This window comes from Quercus robur, chromosome 9, assembly GCF_932294415.1.
Source record: "Quercus robur chromosome 9, dhQueRobu3.1, whole genome shotgun sequence".
NCBI lineage: Eukaryota > Viridiplantae > Streptophyta > Magnoliopsida > Fagales > Fagaceae > Quercus > Quercus robur.
In genome coordinates, this window is record NC_065542.1 from 21,858,597 (window position 1) to 21,873,037 (window position 14,441).

Sequence of the window (14,441 nt, forward strand, 5' to 3'; positions counted from 1 at the left end):
TAAGTATAACAACTGCTTAATCAATAACTACTAATAAGGGAAAATAATACCCAAGTTCAATATCATATACATAATATAAGTTTGAATCTATTCACTCAAATACTAATCAAATGATAATGAATTCCTCATGAAGATATGCAACCAAGCTAAAACTTGTTGCAATGAAATATATCTCCCCTTGACGTCATCTATAACCCAAGGCATGTGACCTTTTGACCTGAAATAAAGAGTAGAAACCAATGTAAATGTCAACTAAAATAGATGACAAAAATGCTTACTATATAGTTTTAACATCCAAGTAAAATTTTAACATTTATATTTTTCAAAAATACCATAACTAAGAAGATATGAAAGTTTTATGCATTTAACAAAACTCAATCTACATCAAGACTCATTCTCCAAAAGAAATAAGTCCAAATTAACAATCATAACAAAGAACATATCAAAAGATATTCGTAAGTAATTAAAGTAAAAGAATTTAAAGCAAATGAAAAAAAAAAAATCATTAATACATACGAAAGATCACTCATCTAAAAAACATATCATGAACTTAAAGCAAAAGAATTCAAATGGAGACACAAACAGATTGTTAATAAAACAAAAAATAAATAGAAAAAAAAAAAACCTAATTCTTTCTTCTACTCCCCAAATCAAAAAGATTATAGTCTAGCATCATAGGAGAATCTTTCTTTTGGAGAATAACAGAAAGACAATAGACATGTTGAGTCCCAACATCCCAAACAAAAAAAATGAAAATATGTTTTTTCCCTACCATGTACAATACACAATTCAATATACAATTTAAGTCCTTTATTGTTCATAGAATGCTACAAAAAAAAAAAAATGTAATAAATTATTACATGAGTTAGATATGTCCGAAAAGGCAAGAAATGATATAAAATTAGATTCTATACCATATTTTTATCTATAAATGGAGAAATTGACAAGAACCTTAGAGTAATTCTCTATTAGTTTTACACACTCATACTAAAATAGATGGAAATATTGTGAGAGAGGAATGACATGGGAAGTGGTTACATTTGAAACTCAAGAATGAAAGAATAAAACTAATCCACTTTTTTAATTGTCCCCCCCACCACCGCCCCCCCAAAAAAAATTCAAGAAATTAAACTACTCTCTTCCCCTTGTTACATTTTGGCCACAAAGGAAATTATTGAAATACTCTAATGAAAGTGGTTTGCAGTTTTAATGAACACATACCCATATAGTTAAATGCATGTCTTTTCAACCTATGAATTCACATTATTTGTCACTTCAATAGCCTACTACACTACATCAAATTTAAACATTATTCTATTAGCATATTTAGTAGATTAGTATGACAAAAAGAGCAATGTGGTACTAGCATTCTAGTAGCATATTTGTGGTACTAGCACTTTTCTTTGAAGAACTAACTGGTAAATACTGTGAATTCACTATGCTTATCACTTCAACAGCCTACAGCACCACCATCAAATTTAAACATTATACTATTAGCATGTTTAATAGATCAATATTAAAGAACTAGCTGGTGAATACTGTGAACATGATAATTAAATAAAACATGTAGCATTACCAACTAATAGACAGGAATATCATTAATCCAAAATGTATGTGATCTTGCTGGTATAACAACTAAAGCCAAAAAAACCAAGACACCTTGATATCACAAACAAAATCAAAATAGGGGGGAAAACCAAAACTAAAATATTAGAACCAAATATCTTTATTTTTTCTTCACTTGCTTATTAAGCAAAATTACCAAAATCAAGATGGCTTTCACCAGAGAACTTTATGGCCTGTTTGGATGGAAGGAGGAAGGAGAGGGAGTGAAGGGGAGTAGAGTAGAGTTAGCTAAAAATAAACTAATTTTGTACTAAATTTACTCTACTTTACTCTACCCCCCCTCTCTCTCCCTTAATCCAAAAGGACCTTTAAGATGGGGAGGGGGGAGAAAAAATCTACGCAAAATAGTCATTCAAAAATACACAAAACAATCAACACTCCCAATATCAATGTAAAGCACCTTATATCACCATGCAAGCCACCCACTTGCTCACACTCAACAACCCACCACAAAACTGTTATGAAATTCTAATGTAAACCACTTTAGAATTTTACAAGTATTTAAATACAATGCACTTACTATGCTCAAGCCAAACACACGGCTCTTCAAAAAAAAAAAAAAAAATCAAAACTCACCAGCAGCAAAGAATGCTTAGCCTGTAAAAGATGAGTTTAATTTATAAGGAATTTATTAATACACTAATTAAATATATACAACACATGAAATTCTAATGTAATATGATGAAAAAGAAGTAGATACCAAATAAAAACTTGCTTCATAGGCTCATAGGTTTCAAATGAGCAAAGCTTGGCTGGGTATTAAGAACACTAAGTTCAAACAACTCCTCAAGTCAAGCCCACAAAGACATACAGATATCGTTAAAATTTCTGACTTCCATCAAAATCATAACAAAATATAAAAGACAACAAGAAAGGCCAAAGTATCATGGTAATCATGATTTCAAGCATATGGTATATCTAACTCACCACATGCCGAAAAGGCATCATTATCAACATCCATGTCATTCGTAGACAACTGTAATGTGTTCACAATCCCATAATCACCAGTCACATGAAGTTCAGATTCATCATATCCCCATTTTCCATCAACATAGAGCTTGTACTGCATGCAAGTTAATCCACATATAAGGACATTCATGTCTGTTAAGAATCAAAATTTAAACATGCCTCATAGTAGTCATTCTTTATTCAAATTGAAGGAATTTCAAAGGCTTGCATTTATTTTGACAGACTCAAGCACTTTAAGCCCATATATCAGTATAGTAATAATTAAAACTTTAGAATATAATTTAACCAAAATCAAAAATAAAAACCATAAAATTAACTCAAAGTGAAACAAAGGTGAGAGGGGTTGTTGTACTTTCAGTTTCACCACATAGTAGGTTAGCCATCTTGTAAAAATGGTTTGGTCCATGAAACATTATCCGATTGATTTGAAATTTTAAGGGAACATGGCCCTATACGTATACAAGGAACAAAAAAAATTCAGTCCAAAATGATTTTTCTATGATTTATTAAAAATCACATATTGCAGCTGACTCAAGTCTGTCCATGATAGATTTAGGATCCCAAAAGAAAATTGCTATAGTTTTAATACTAGCCCAAATGCTTTGAGACTTTATTCACATTAAAATCACATGTTAAAGCATATTAAAAACAAGGAATGAAACCCTTAATCTCATATAAACAATGACCACAACAACAAATTAAGAAACCAAAACTCATAACTCATAGAGACAATTTATCAAATACTTGGTAAGCAAAAGGCACATGCTCACATTACTTGCACAAATTTATAGTTAACACTACACTCACACCCAAATATGCCAAAGATCAAACTATTTGTGATAACAATTACAAATAGACATACAATTAAAGACTATATAAAAAAGCAAAAGTGGTGGAAAGGAAAATAAGACCTATGAAGCATCAATTCTAGCTTAGTACTTTTGTCTTTAAGGAAAATCAGGTGGACTATGTGATTTGAGGCCTATATTGACTAAAAATTTTATACATTTCGAATTTTAGAATGATGTTTAGATGATTATAGAGTGCTATCTCAAAACTGGGTAGCTGTACAACATAAGTAAGTGTTAAGCAAAATGCAAAAGCAAAAAGAAAGCTATATGATTAACTCTGTTTGAGTGGTTATGTGGATTAAATAGTTTTATTGAAGTGGGCCTACCTAATTAGTTTGTAAAGGAAACTAATAACCATAAAGTTATTAAGCTTTAGCCTCAAAATTTTCACTAAAGGTAGGAGTTGTCCCTTTTTTATCCCATCCACCTTTTAGTTTTGCTAAAGGTGCATTGGATTAATTTTAAACCATTTGGTCACAAGTTGGGAGGACCAACGACAGTAGTATTACTTGCTACATAACAAGTTTAGAACCCATTACAACGGCAGTAGTATTACTTGAGAATCCATTATAATGTTCAAAAAGGGTACTTAAAAAACTACATGAACATGATAAAATACCTTGTACTTTAGAACAAATTACTTAAGAAAGTAAACAAAAGAGAACCCATTATAATTTTACTACAAAAACTACATGAACATAACAAAATAAATTCATAAATTATAGCAACTTACTAAAAAAAAAAACCAATAAAATTATACAAAAAGGATACTTATAGTGTTGAGTTAGTGGAAGCTATGTCATTAAATTGTTGAACAAAAGACTGAACGAAGAGCTTTTATTACAAAACTTACTCTTTGAATCACAACACTTAAGACTTATGGAAAGCCTGATGTGGCTCCATGTATGACACAATTACAAAACTCACTAACACCACACGGAAAAGCTACTCTAGCACACTTAGCTTTTGCAAGACACACACCAACTCTCTAGACACCTATGTATTGACACTACACAATAGCTCTTCTTTGTTGACTTGGCTTCACTTCTCTCTAATTTACTTCACCTAACACTTGACTTTATTTCATTCACTTCACCTGCTGCATTTCATGTCACACACTTCACCTTACACACCTCCTCACACCTCACTTCACACACGTCACAAGTCTCTCACATATCTCACTTGGTGCTTTATGACACACAAAAACTGAGCACCACTTCTATATTTATACTTGTTCTATGTCAGTTAAGAAGCTTCTAGCTTATCTTTTTAATGACAATAAAATATTGTCTTTCTCCAAGCTTCTAGATATTGTACAAAGTTGTGGCTAAAATATATTTAGTCAAGGACGTCTCTAGGAAATTCTGGAGGGAGAGAAATTGAGATAAACTCTAGATATTTCTAGAGAAAGAGAGAGAGAGAGGCAGTGCTTGATGTTTAACATATAGAACTTCATGTAATCTTCACTTGAGAACACTGTCTTAGGTGCGTGACCAATCAGAATATTCTTTGCCTTGAAAATCCCTTCTTCAAGAATCCTCAACCCATCATCCAGCATTACAATCTGCCTCATTCTTTTGCTTGTCTTCATCCTCAACAATCTCAAATTCCACAAAATACTAATTGTACAAATAGCCACCCACTTCATCCACAATAACCACAGATATGAATATATGATACATCAAACACATATAACAACAACAACAACAAAAACAAGAAAGACAGTAACAATAGAATAAAACCCACATAAGAAATATTGCCAACAAAGATAAAAATAAGGAAATGTGGGAATTTTTTAACAAAAAGTTAAAATTTATTGAAAACAAGAACTAGGTTTTAGAAGTTTTTTACCTTTGTTACTTTTTTTTGTATTGCTTGGTGACTTAAGTGTGTAATGCACCAAACATAGTAATAGAGTTTTGTTTGAGTGGGAGTGAAGAGGAAGCCTGTTAAATATTCTTGCAGACAAACCATGTGCTTTCTTTTTCTTTTTGACTTGTACGGATTAGAATCTTGTTAAGTCCGAATGTGACTACTTCTTTTAGCAAAACCAAAATCCAAATCAAATTTTAATCCAAACCAAAACAATAATCCAAACTAAACTTTTACTACACTTAATCCAAACCAAACCTTAACCAAAATCAAAAATAAAAAACCACAAATTTAACTACAAATATATACACAAAATAACTACAAAATAGGGAAGAAAGCTAGAGAGACTTACCTAGCTTTGGGTAGAGGCGGGGCTTGGGGTTTGAAATTTTGGAGGAGAGAGGATGAGATTTGAGTAAAGAAGAAGAGCTAGAGAGGAGATGGGTGAAGGGGAAGGCTGGTAAATGAAGAAGGGAAGCCACCACGTTGTCGTTGACAGTTGTAGTGTGGATGGTGGTTGTCAACGGCAAGATTGGGTGAGGGAGATCCGTGGCAGAGAGAGAGAGAGAGAGAGTGAGTGAAAGGAAAATGTGGGTGGAGGCAGAAAATGAGACTAAAAAGAAGCGAGAAATCTGAAAATAATTAAATGGGAGATTGAAAATTTTGAAGTGGTGAGTGGGGGCTTATTATGACTAAAATGGGGCTTATTTTGAACCTTTTTTTTTTAATTGAAAGAAATGTGTGGACTAAGTGATTATAACTTGATAAGTTTGTCTTTTATTAAAAATTAATGATATACTTTTGCTTCATAAAAAAAAAAAAAAAAAACTAATCACTAAAATGTTCCTCAAAACAAAAATTAAAAATTAAAAATGACTAATAGAGTAATTACGGTAAGTATTTTTAAAAGGAAAATTAATTAGAATTTAATGAATTAGAATAATAATATCTTAAATTAAAATTAGATAGTGTATTTTTATTAAAATAAATAGAAAGAGATAATGATAAGTTAATGAATATTCGTAATTAATAGATAAAAATTTAAAAACTAGTCAATTTTTTAGGGAAGAATTAATGGATAAACTCATTCCTAAAATATAGGAAAATTTGATAAATTTTAAATTACATAAAAATTCTAAAGAATTTGCACAAGACTAACATAGATTTGATAAAAAATAACAAAGAAATTTTGCATGAAAATTACACCATTGGAGATTTAAAAAATATAGTTATTTGGAATTTGAAAAGAATAAAAAAAAGAATGAAGAAATAATATTTAAATGAGATAGAGAGTAGGTTGGAATGTGTATCTGAAAATTTGATTTTATACCCCTAAACCTTAAAAATGACTAATATATCCCTAAGCCAAAAAAATGATCAAAATACCCACTGAAACCTCTAAAATGACCAAAATACTCCTGAAATCTTTGAAATGACAAAAAAATACCCCTTAACTTGTAAAATGACCAAGATACTCCCGAAGCTTCTAAAATGACCAAAATACCTCTAAAACCACTAAAATTAGCAAAAATACCACAAAACCACCAAATGACCAAAATACCCAAAAATAACTCTAAAATAATTAATATACCCTTGAAATCGCTAAAATGAAAAAAAAAAAAAAAAAAGCCCTCAAATCCTATAGAATGAGAGAGAGAGAGAAAAAAAAAAAAAAACCCTCTGATACCTCTAAAATAACAAAAATACCTTGAAATCAATAAAATGATCAAAATACCCCAAAACCTCTCAAATGACCAAAAATACATTGAAACCTCTAAAATGACAATTTTGGTCATTTAAGTAGTTAAGTAGTATTTTGGTTATTTTAGAAATTTCAATATATTTTGGTAAGTTTAGATGTTTGAAGGGTATTTGGGTCATTTTAGAGGTTTTCGGAGAATTTTTGTTATTTTAGAGATTTCAAGTGTATTTTTGGTCATTTGAGAGGTTTTGGGAGTATTTTTGGTAATTTTGGAGGTTTTAGGAGTATTTTTGGTAATTTTAGAGGTTTTAGGGTATTTTTAGTTATTAGAGATTTCGAGGGTATTTTTGGTAATTTTAGAGATTTGGGGGTATTTGCATCATTCTACAGTTTTTGACAATATTTTGGTCATTCTAGTTGTTTTGGGAGTATTTGGTCATTTAGAACATACTTGTCTAGCCTTGGGCGCATATGTCGCTTGATATCTTACATGCATCAAGAATACATGTTTAGATATTGAGGACTTTGATTTTAGAGGAAAAAACAAAAATAGCTTTAGTTTGAAAACTATAAGGACTCAAATAGACCCAAAGCCCAAAAGATATGAACAATGGCCCAACAAGCCCACAACAATAGATTTGATAGAGAATGGGTTAAATAAATGAAGACTTAATGAGTCAAATATGAATTATGCGCACCCTAAACGAGTTTAAAAGGTCTATCTCGTTCTTGGGCTCACAATATATTTGTAATGTGGGCTTTGGATTTCCTACTCTAGGTGATTCTAAACTAGACACCTAGCAAGATCTCTCTAATCTTTGTATCGTTTTCCTCTCACTTTTTACGACTATTATTCTTGGTTCTCAACTTTCTTTCCCAAACTTTCAACGACCTCTTTCCTTTCCTTAGCCTCATATATTTATAGCCCAAAATTAGTGAAAAAATCATGATTACTTTTATGGCTAGTGGGAATGGAGGTCTAATATTGTTATCACTAAGTGGATGTTTAGTTGGGAGTGGGGTGTGGTGAGAGTGGCATTGGAATTGGTTCCCACTTCCCGGGGGGGGGGGGGGTGGGGGTGAAGTTCGGCGGCGGAATTTCTCAAGGAGTCGCTGGGCATCCAGGATATGGCCTTCCTGAGTAGACACACGCGGCGGAGTTGGGACACGTCGCACAACTTCCCGGCCATGAATTAATGAGCATATATTTCAACGACCGACCCAATGGGTTCTAGGCCAAACATGAGGCCATAGGATCTGCGCCCATGGTCCTAGTGGGCCTTAAGCCTAGTTTCTGACATGGGTGTCAGGGACCGTGGGTCATATTGTAGAGCTGGGGTCTAAGGCCCAAAATGGCTTTGGAGGCTCGAAGCCGTACATTAGCCCCCCTTGATTCATGCTCGGTGCCCAGGGCGAATCAAGGAGTCCAAGAGACAATAGCGATTCGGGAAGTTCAATCAGCAGGCACTAGGTGGTTGAGAGATTAATTAATGCGCCTTCAAAAGATGCGTTGTATCTGACGATTGGCTCAGCCGTCATTATTACCTGACGGTTCATGAACCGAGGCCACGTGCGTGTGGCAGTTGTGATGGGATTCGTAGAGTTTCCCGCTCTTCATTTATTAAATGCTATTTATTCCACCCTTTTTGGCCCTTATAAATAGTCCATTCTGAATCACTCTCCCATTTTTGTATTCTTCGCTCACTAAACTTCCTCCTTGCCGTGCATACCTCTTTGTGCGTTCACCCTCTAGCCCAGAGTACCTTTCTTTTTTAGAGCCCAAAGTAAGTTTCTCTATCTTTCTCTCTTGTTTTAGTCTCTTCCTTCAATTCTAGAGCTTAGGATGAGTTTTGCTCACCTTTTAAATACTAGGGCGTCCCTAGCCATTTTTAGGCAGACATTCAACATCCTTGAGGATGTTAATGTGGCATACTGCCATGAGAGTGAGATTGCTCTTTACAGACGCTTCGGGTCGAGTATTGCCTTCTTCCCCTTGATGGCAATTTAGGAGGGTGGGGTTAGGTTTCTAGTGAGCCCACTCCTACTTAATACCTTTAGGTTTTACGATTTGAGCCCCGAGCAGCTTCCTCCCGATTTTTACCCGGTAGTTAGTTGTGTTGATAGGTTGAACCAAATATACAGTTTGCAGTTGAACCACCATGATATAAATTTCACGTATAGCTTGTGTGGAAATAAAAACACCAATTATTATTTAAAAGTTAGGAATTACCGGGTACGGCTAATTTCATGCCAGCCCGATTCAAATAGAAACTTAGCCAGGGAGTTTATCCGGGTGAGCGGAAATTGGTTTGCCAATGAGCTCCCCTGCCCACTCTTGCTGCGCGAAGTTGGTTCGTATTGCCTACCTATTTATCCCATTTTCCTTTTTGTTTACTTACGCTTGTTTTATCCACCTAGGCACTAATTTACTATGTTCCTTTATTGCAGATAGCAAAGAATTCATTTCGGACCTCAGAGTTGTGCACATAAGGGACTTGAATTTCGTCCTCAGGTCTGAGATATTCCTTCACACTGACGGGAAGCTCCGAGCATCGCATCTCATACTCGATTGCAACCTTGTATACAGGAATTGGCAACCCTTCAGTCAAGACCTATTGTTAGACAGCCCTTTGCTGTCCTACATAGATGTGTGGCACGCGAACTTCCTCCCCCCTAAATTAACCTCTAGTGAAGCTCGGGACATCGGTCCGTGCTATACGACTGCGGACGATCTCGCCGTGGTCAAAGATGAATTTGCTGAGCGCGTCTCTCAAAGCCGCCAGGCGCACGTTCTCATTGAAGAACCAGTAGATCTCGCCCCGCTAGTCGATCAAGAAGCAACCGAGGTTGAACCAGACACTGAGATTGTGACAAGGCGAAAAATGACGGTCGGCCGATTCTTGCCCAACACTCATCCTCCCGCCTAGTCTCAACAGCCCCAGGGCAAGGGCCGAACTCTTCCTCCCCCCTCTTCCAGTCTTACGAAAAAGAAACAGTGCCTTGACGATCAACTGCCCAAGGCTCCTGGCGATGCCCCCTCCAAGACCCCAACCTGGCCATCCACTGGGATCACGATTTGGGAATCGGTGGCCGAATCTCAATCTACAGCTCAAGCTGGTGCCAGTGTAGCATTTTCCTCCCAGCTCGTAGTCCCTTGGCGGCCTACCTTCAAGTTTGGTGTAGGGCCTCTGCTAGCCACGGCCAGTGCAATAGTATGGGATAAGGGCGAGGGGGGAAGGGTGGCCCAAAGCCTAGTGCATGGCTTGCTGCTGCCCGAGGATGTTTGTTTTTTCTTTGAAGGGGACGAGGATTCGTTAGTACGACGGCTACAGTGGCATACTGTGGTAGTAATTTCTCTCTCCTTCCTTTTTTATTTATTTAAATACATGAATCATTCTTCTATCCTCACACTTGTTTTTGTGTTACCAGTTCGCGCAGATGACTCACATTTTCAGTGAGAGACTGAAGGAGCTCGTCGAGGATGCTGAGCGGGAAAAAGCTTTGAAGGAGATTGCCAATGCCAACGTAAAGGAGAAGGGCAAGGCTGCTGAGGTTGCGGAGAAGAAAACTTAATCCTCAGAGAAGGCCCGGCTACTGGCAGAGAAGAAAATAGTTGAGGTGGAAGGTCGGCTGGAGGGCGTCGAGCTTAAATTAGCAGAGGTGAATAGTCTCAACTCGGCCTAAGCCGATTAGATAGTCGACCTCAAAGTGGCCCTTGAAGCTTGTGAAAACAAATGGTACGACGCGGGTTTTGCATACGCCGAGAAGTCTGCGGAGCCTATTGTCCACCAAGCACGGCTTTATAGGTTCAGGAAGGGTTGGCTGGCGGCCTTCCAGGTGACGGGAGTGGCCGAGGATTCCCCTTTGAGAGACCCCAGCCAAATCCCATACCCAACCCCTCCACCCCCCTCCTAGAGTCAGGCCGATGTTGCGGACGAGGAGGAAACCACCAGCATGAGGGAGCTGGTCCAAGTGATTGATGCCCATGTTGATCCCAAGGTTTCTAGCACCCTCCATGCTGCAAATGATGAACAATCCCAGCAGCTATGGACCGAGGACATTCCCAATCAGCCAATCGGTGAAGCAGCCCAGCCCCCGCCTGCTGACCCAGCTGTTTAATGTTTGTGATTAACTAGTTGTTTTATCTATGTTTGTTTTTACTTTATTTTCTCTTTTTATGGTTTGCCCATGGTCACTGGAATGTGGTGACTAAAAAATGGCTTTAATTTCCTTTCCATTTATTTTCGGGCTTATTTTCCTATGGTCACCGGGCTGTGGTGACCGAACAATGGTTTTATTTTATGCACTTCTGTTTGCATTAACAACTTTGTTTCTTGGCTTTGGATACTGAGTACCGTGTATAGTTGTCTTAAGGTTGTTTAGGCTTTGTTTTCACACGTCCGGGTACCACTTTTAATGGTTTGGGATGGGCCCAAAATAATTCCCGGATGTGAAGCCTTTTACTACAAGAAATTTTACTAGCACACTGTTGGTGATACTTAGCACGAGGGCCTCACCTATCCGGTGATTAGGACTGAGCTGGGGATAGGCCTTTAGAGAATTTAGACCAAGGTTTCTACTTGTCCGGGGACAAGTTTCTGTACTTAGAAATTTTTTGATTAAGGTTTCCACCCGTTCGGTGATAGGGACCGAATCGGGGATAGGTTTCCGTCCTTAGAAATTTTTTGATTAAGGTTTCCACCTGTCCGGCGATAGGGACCAAATCGGGGATAGGTTTCCATCCTTAGAAATTTTTTGATTAAGGTTTCCACCTGTCCGGTGATAGGAATCGAACCGGGGATAAGTTTCTGTCCTTAGAAATTTTTTGATTAAGGTTTCCTCCTGTTCGGTGATAGGTATTGAACCAGGGACAATTTTCTGTCCTTATAAATTTTTTGATTAAGGTTTCCATTTGTCCGGTGATAGGAATCGAACTGGGGATAGGTTTTTGTCCTTAGCGTAAAACATGTTGCCTCAGTTTCCTTGACTTTTTCCTTACCCGTTGGCCAGTGCTAATAGATCAATAATAGAATTTAAATGCACCTGCAGTAATAAGCATCATCTTAATATTACTTTATAAAGCATATATACAATGTTTCATTCAATTTACACCCCCATGTTTAACTGATCAGTGGTAGAACTTCTTCAAGTTGTGGACATTCCACGATTTGGGAAGTGGTCTTTCATCTAGATCCTTCAAGTAATAAGCTCCCGCTTCTGCGATAGCAGTAACCCTGTAAGGCCCCTCCTATGTAGGGGCCAGTTTCCCAGCATTCGTATCCCGCATGTTCCCAACTGCTTTACATAGTACCAGATCTTCGGTACTGAATTCCTTTATCCTTACACACCGGTTGTAGCGTCGGGCAAGTTTCTACTGATACTCGGCTAGCCGAATGGTTGTCGCTTCTTGGTATTCTTCTTACAAATCCAAACGCTCCACCATTAACCCATCGTTCCAGGCTGGAGTAAATTCTTTGACCCGTGTACTACATAGGCTCACTTCTGCCGGTATCAAGGCTTCTGCCCCGTACGTCAAGGAGAACGGGGTTTCTCCTGTTGATCTCCTGGGAGTTGTTTAGTACGCCCATAGAACGCTAGGCAGCTCCTCAGCCCACCTTCCCTTTGCACCGTCCAACCTTTTCTTCAATCCATTTACAATCGCCTTGTTAGTGGCTTGAGCTTGTCCATTGCTTTGAGGATACGTCGGGGTGGAGTACCTGTTCCTGATGTTGAGATCACTACTAAACTCGCAAAGGCCTTGTTGTCGAATTGCAATCCGTTATCTGATATAAGGGAGTTCGGCACCCCAAATCTCGTGATGATGTTCTTCCACACGAACTTTTTAACATCTACGTCCCTAATATTGGCTAGCGCCTTCGCCTCTGCCTATTTGGTGAAGTAGTTGACAGCTACTAACATGAACCTCCTGTTGCCTGTGGCCCGAGGAAAGGGGCTGAGAATATCTAGCTCCCATTGTGCAAAAGGCCAAGCACTGTGGACCAGGTTTAGATGGCCTGTCGGTTGGTGGATTAGGGGGGCATGCTTCTGGCACTGTTCATATTTCCGCACATATTCGGCCGTATATTTCTGCATTTAAGGCCACCAAAACCCTTGAGTCATTGCTCGGTGTGCCAAAAAACGTTCCCCTACATGATTGCCATAAACCCCATCATGCAGCTCGGCTAAAAGTTCATTAACTTTCTTAGGGCATAGGCATAAAAGGTATGGACCCCAAAAGACCTCTGGTAAAGCTTATAGTCTACCAACAACCAGTACCAAGCAGCTATTCGGTGAACCCTATTAGCTTCCTTCTCATCATTCGAGACCCGATCCTCAGCTAAGAAATCAATGATTGGGTCCATCTAACATCGTTCGGCTGGCGAAATCACCACAACATCAACACCAACCACTGTATCAATACTCAGCTCCTCTATGAGTTCCACCTTAATTAACCGAGGTACATCCTCCATCATTGACGATGCCAACGTGGCTAGAGAGTCGGCATGTCTATCCTGTCTCCGGGGAACCTGAGTTACCTTTGCTGTACAAAACTTACTCATGACTTGTTTCACCACCTGTAAGTATTGTTTCATTCGAGAATCCTTGGCTTCAAAATTGCGCTACACCTGGCTGACGACCAACCGAGAATTTGAATAAATCTCTACATCCTGGGCACCCATATCTAAAACAGTTCTCAACCCAATGAGCAGGGCTTCGTACTTAGCTTCGTTGTTAGAGGCCCTGAATCCCAACCTAAAAGAATGCTTCAACTGTAATCCTTTCGGGGTGATAATGACAATCCCAGCACCAGCCCTCATAGCGCTCGCCACACCGTCCATAAATACCTTCCACGGGTGACACTCTACATGACAAATCATCTCCCCCTCCTTCTTTGGTGAAAACTCTGCGACAAAGTCGACAAGAATTTGGCCCTTCACCGAACTCCTTGGCCTGTACCTTGTATCAAAGGACCCTAGTCGGGTCCCCCACTTGGCTATTTTTTTCGTGAAATCAGATCTCTTTAATAATGACTGCAAAGGGTACTCGGTTAGGACATAGACAATGTGGACCTAAAAATAGTGAGGCAACTTCCTGGTAGCATTTACTAATGCTAACACCAACTTCTTCAGGGGTAAGTATCTGGTCTTGGCATCGACCATAGTTTTGCTAACGTAGTACACGGGCTGCTGCATCCCCCGGTCCTTTAAAAGCATGACACTCACGGCATGATCGGACACCGAGAGGTACATGAACAAGTCCTCCTCGGGTTCTAGGGTGGCTAATATGGGTGCTCGCGTCAGATATTTCTTCAAATCTTGGAAAGCTCTTTCACACTCCTCATTCCATTGAAATCCCTTCCATTTCTTCAGAAGTTGGTAGAATGGATGGCATCAATCATCAAATTTAGAAATGAACCGGTT

General features: G+C 38.1%; 1 protein-coding gene across 1 annotated transcript; it reads right to left on the reverse strand.

Annotated features, from left to right (window-relative positions):
- Positions 1–13,838, reverse strand: LOC126700842 (uncharacterized). Its single transcript, XM_050399022.1, has 6 exons — positions 13,686–13,838; positions 13,410–13,595; positions 12,738–12,906; positions 5,671–6,000; positions 2,554–2,727; positions 1–217 (listed from the first exon to the last, which is right to left on the reverse strand). The coding sequence occupies exons 1-6, from the start codon at positions 13,836–13,838 to the stop codon at positions 189–191; spliced, it is 1,041 nt and encodes a 346-aa protein (XP_050254979.1). The 3' UTR covers positions 1–188.
- Between the last annotated feature and the right edge of the window lie 603 nt (positions 13,839–14,441).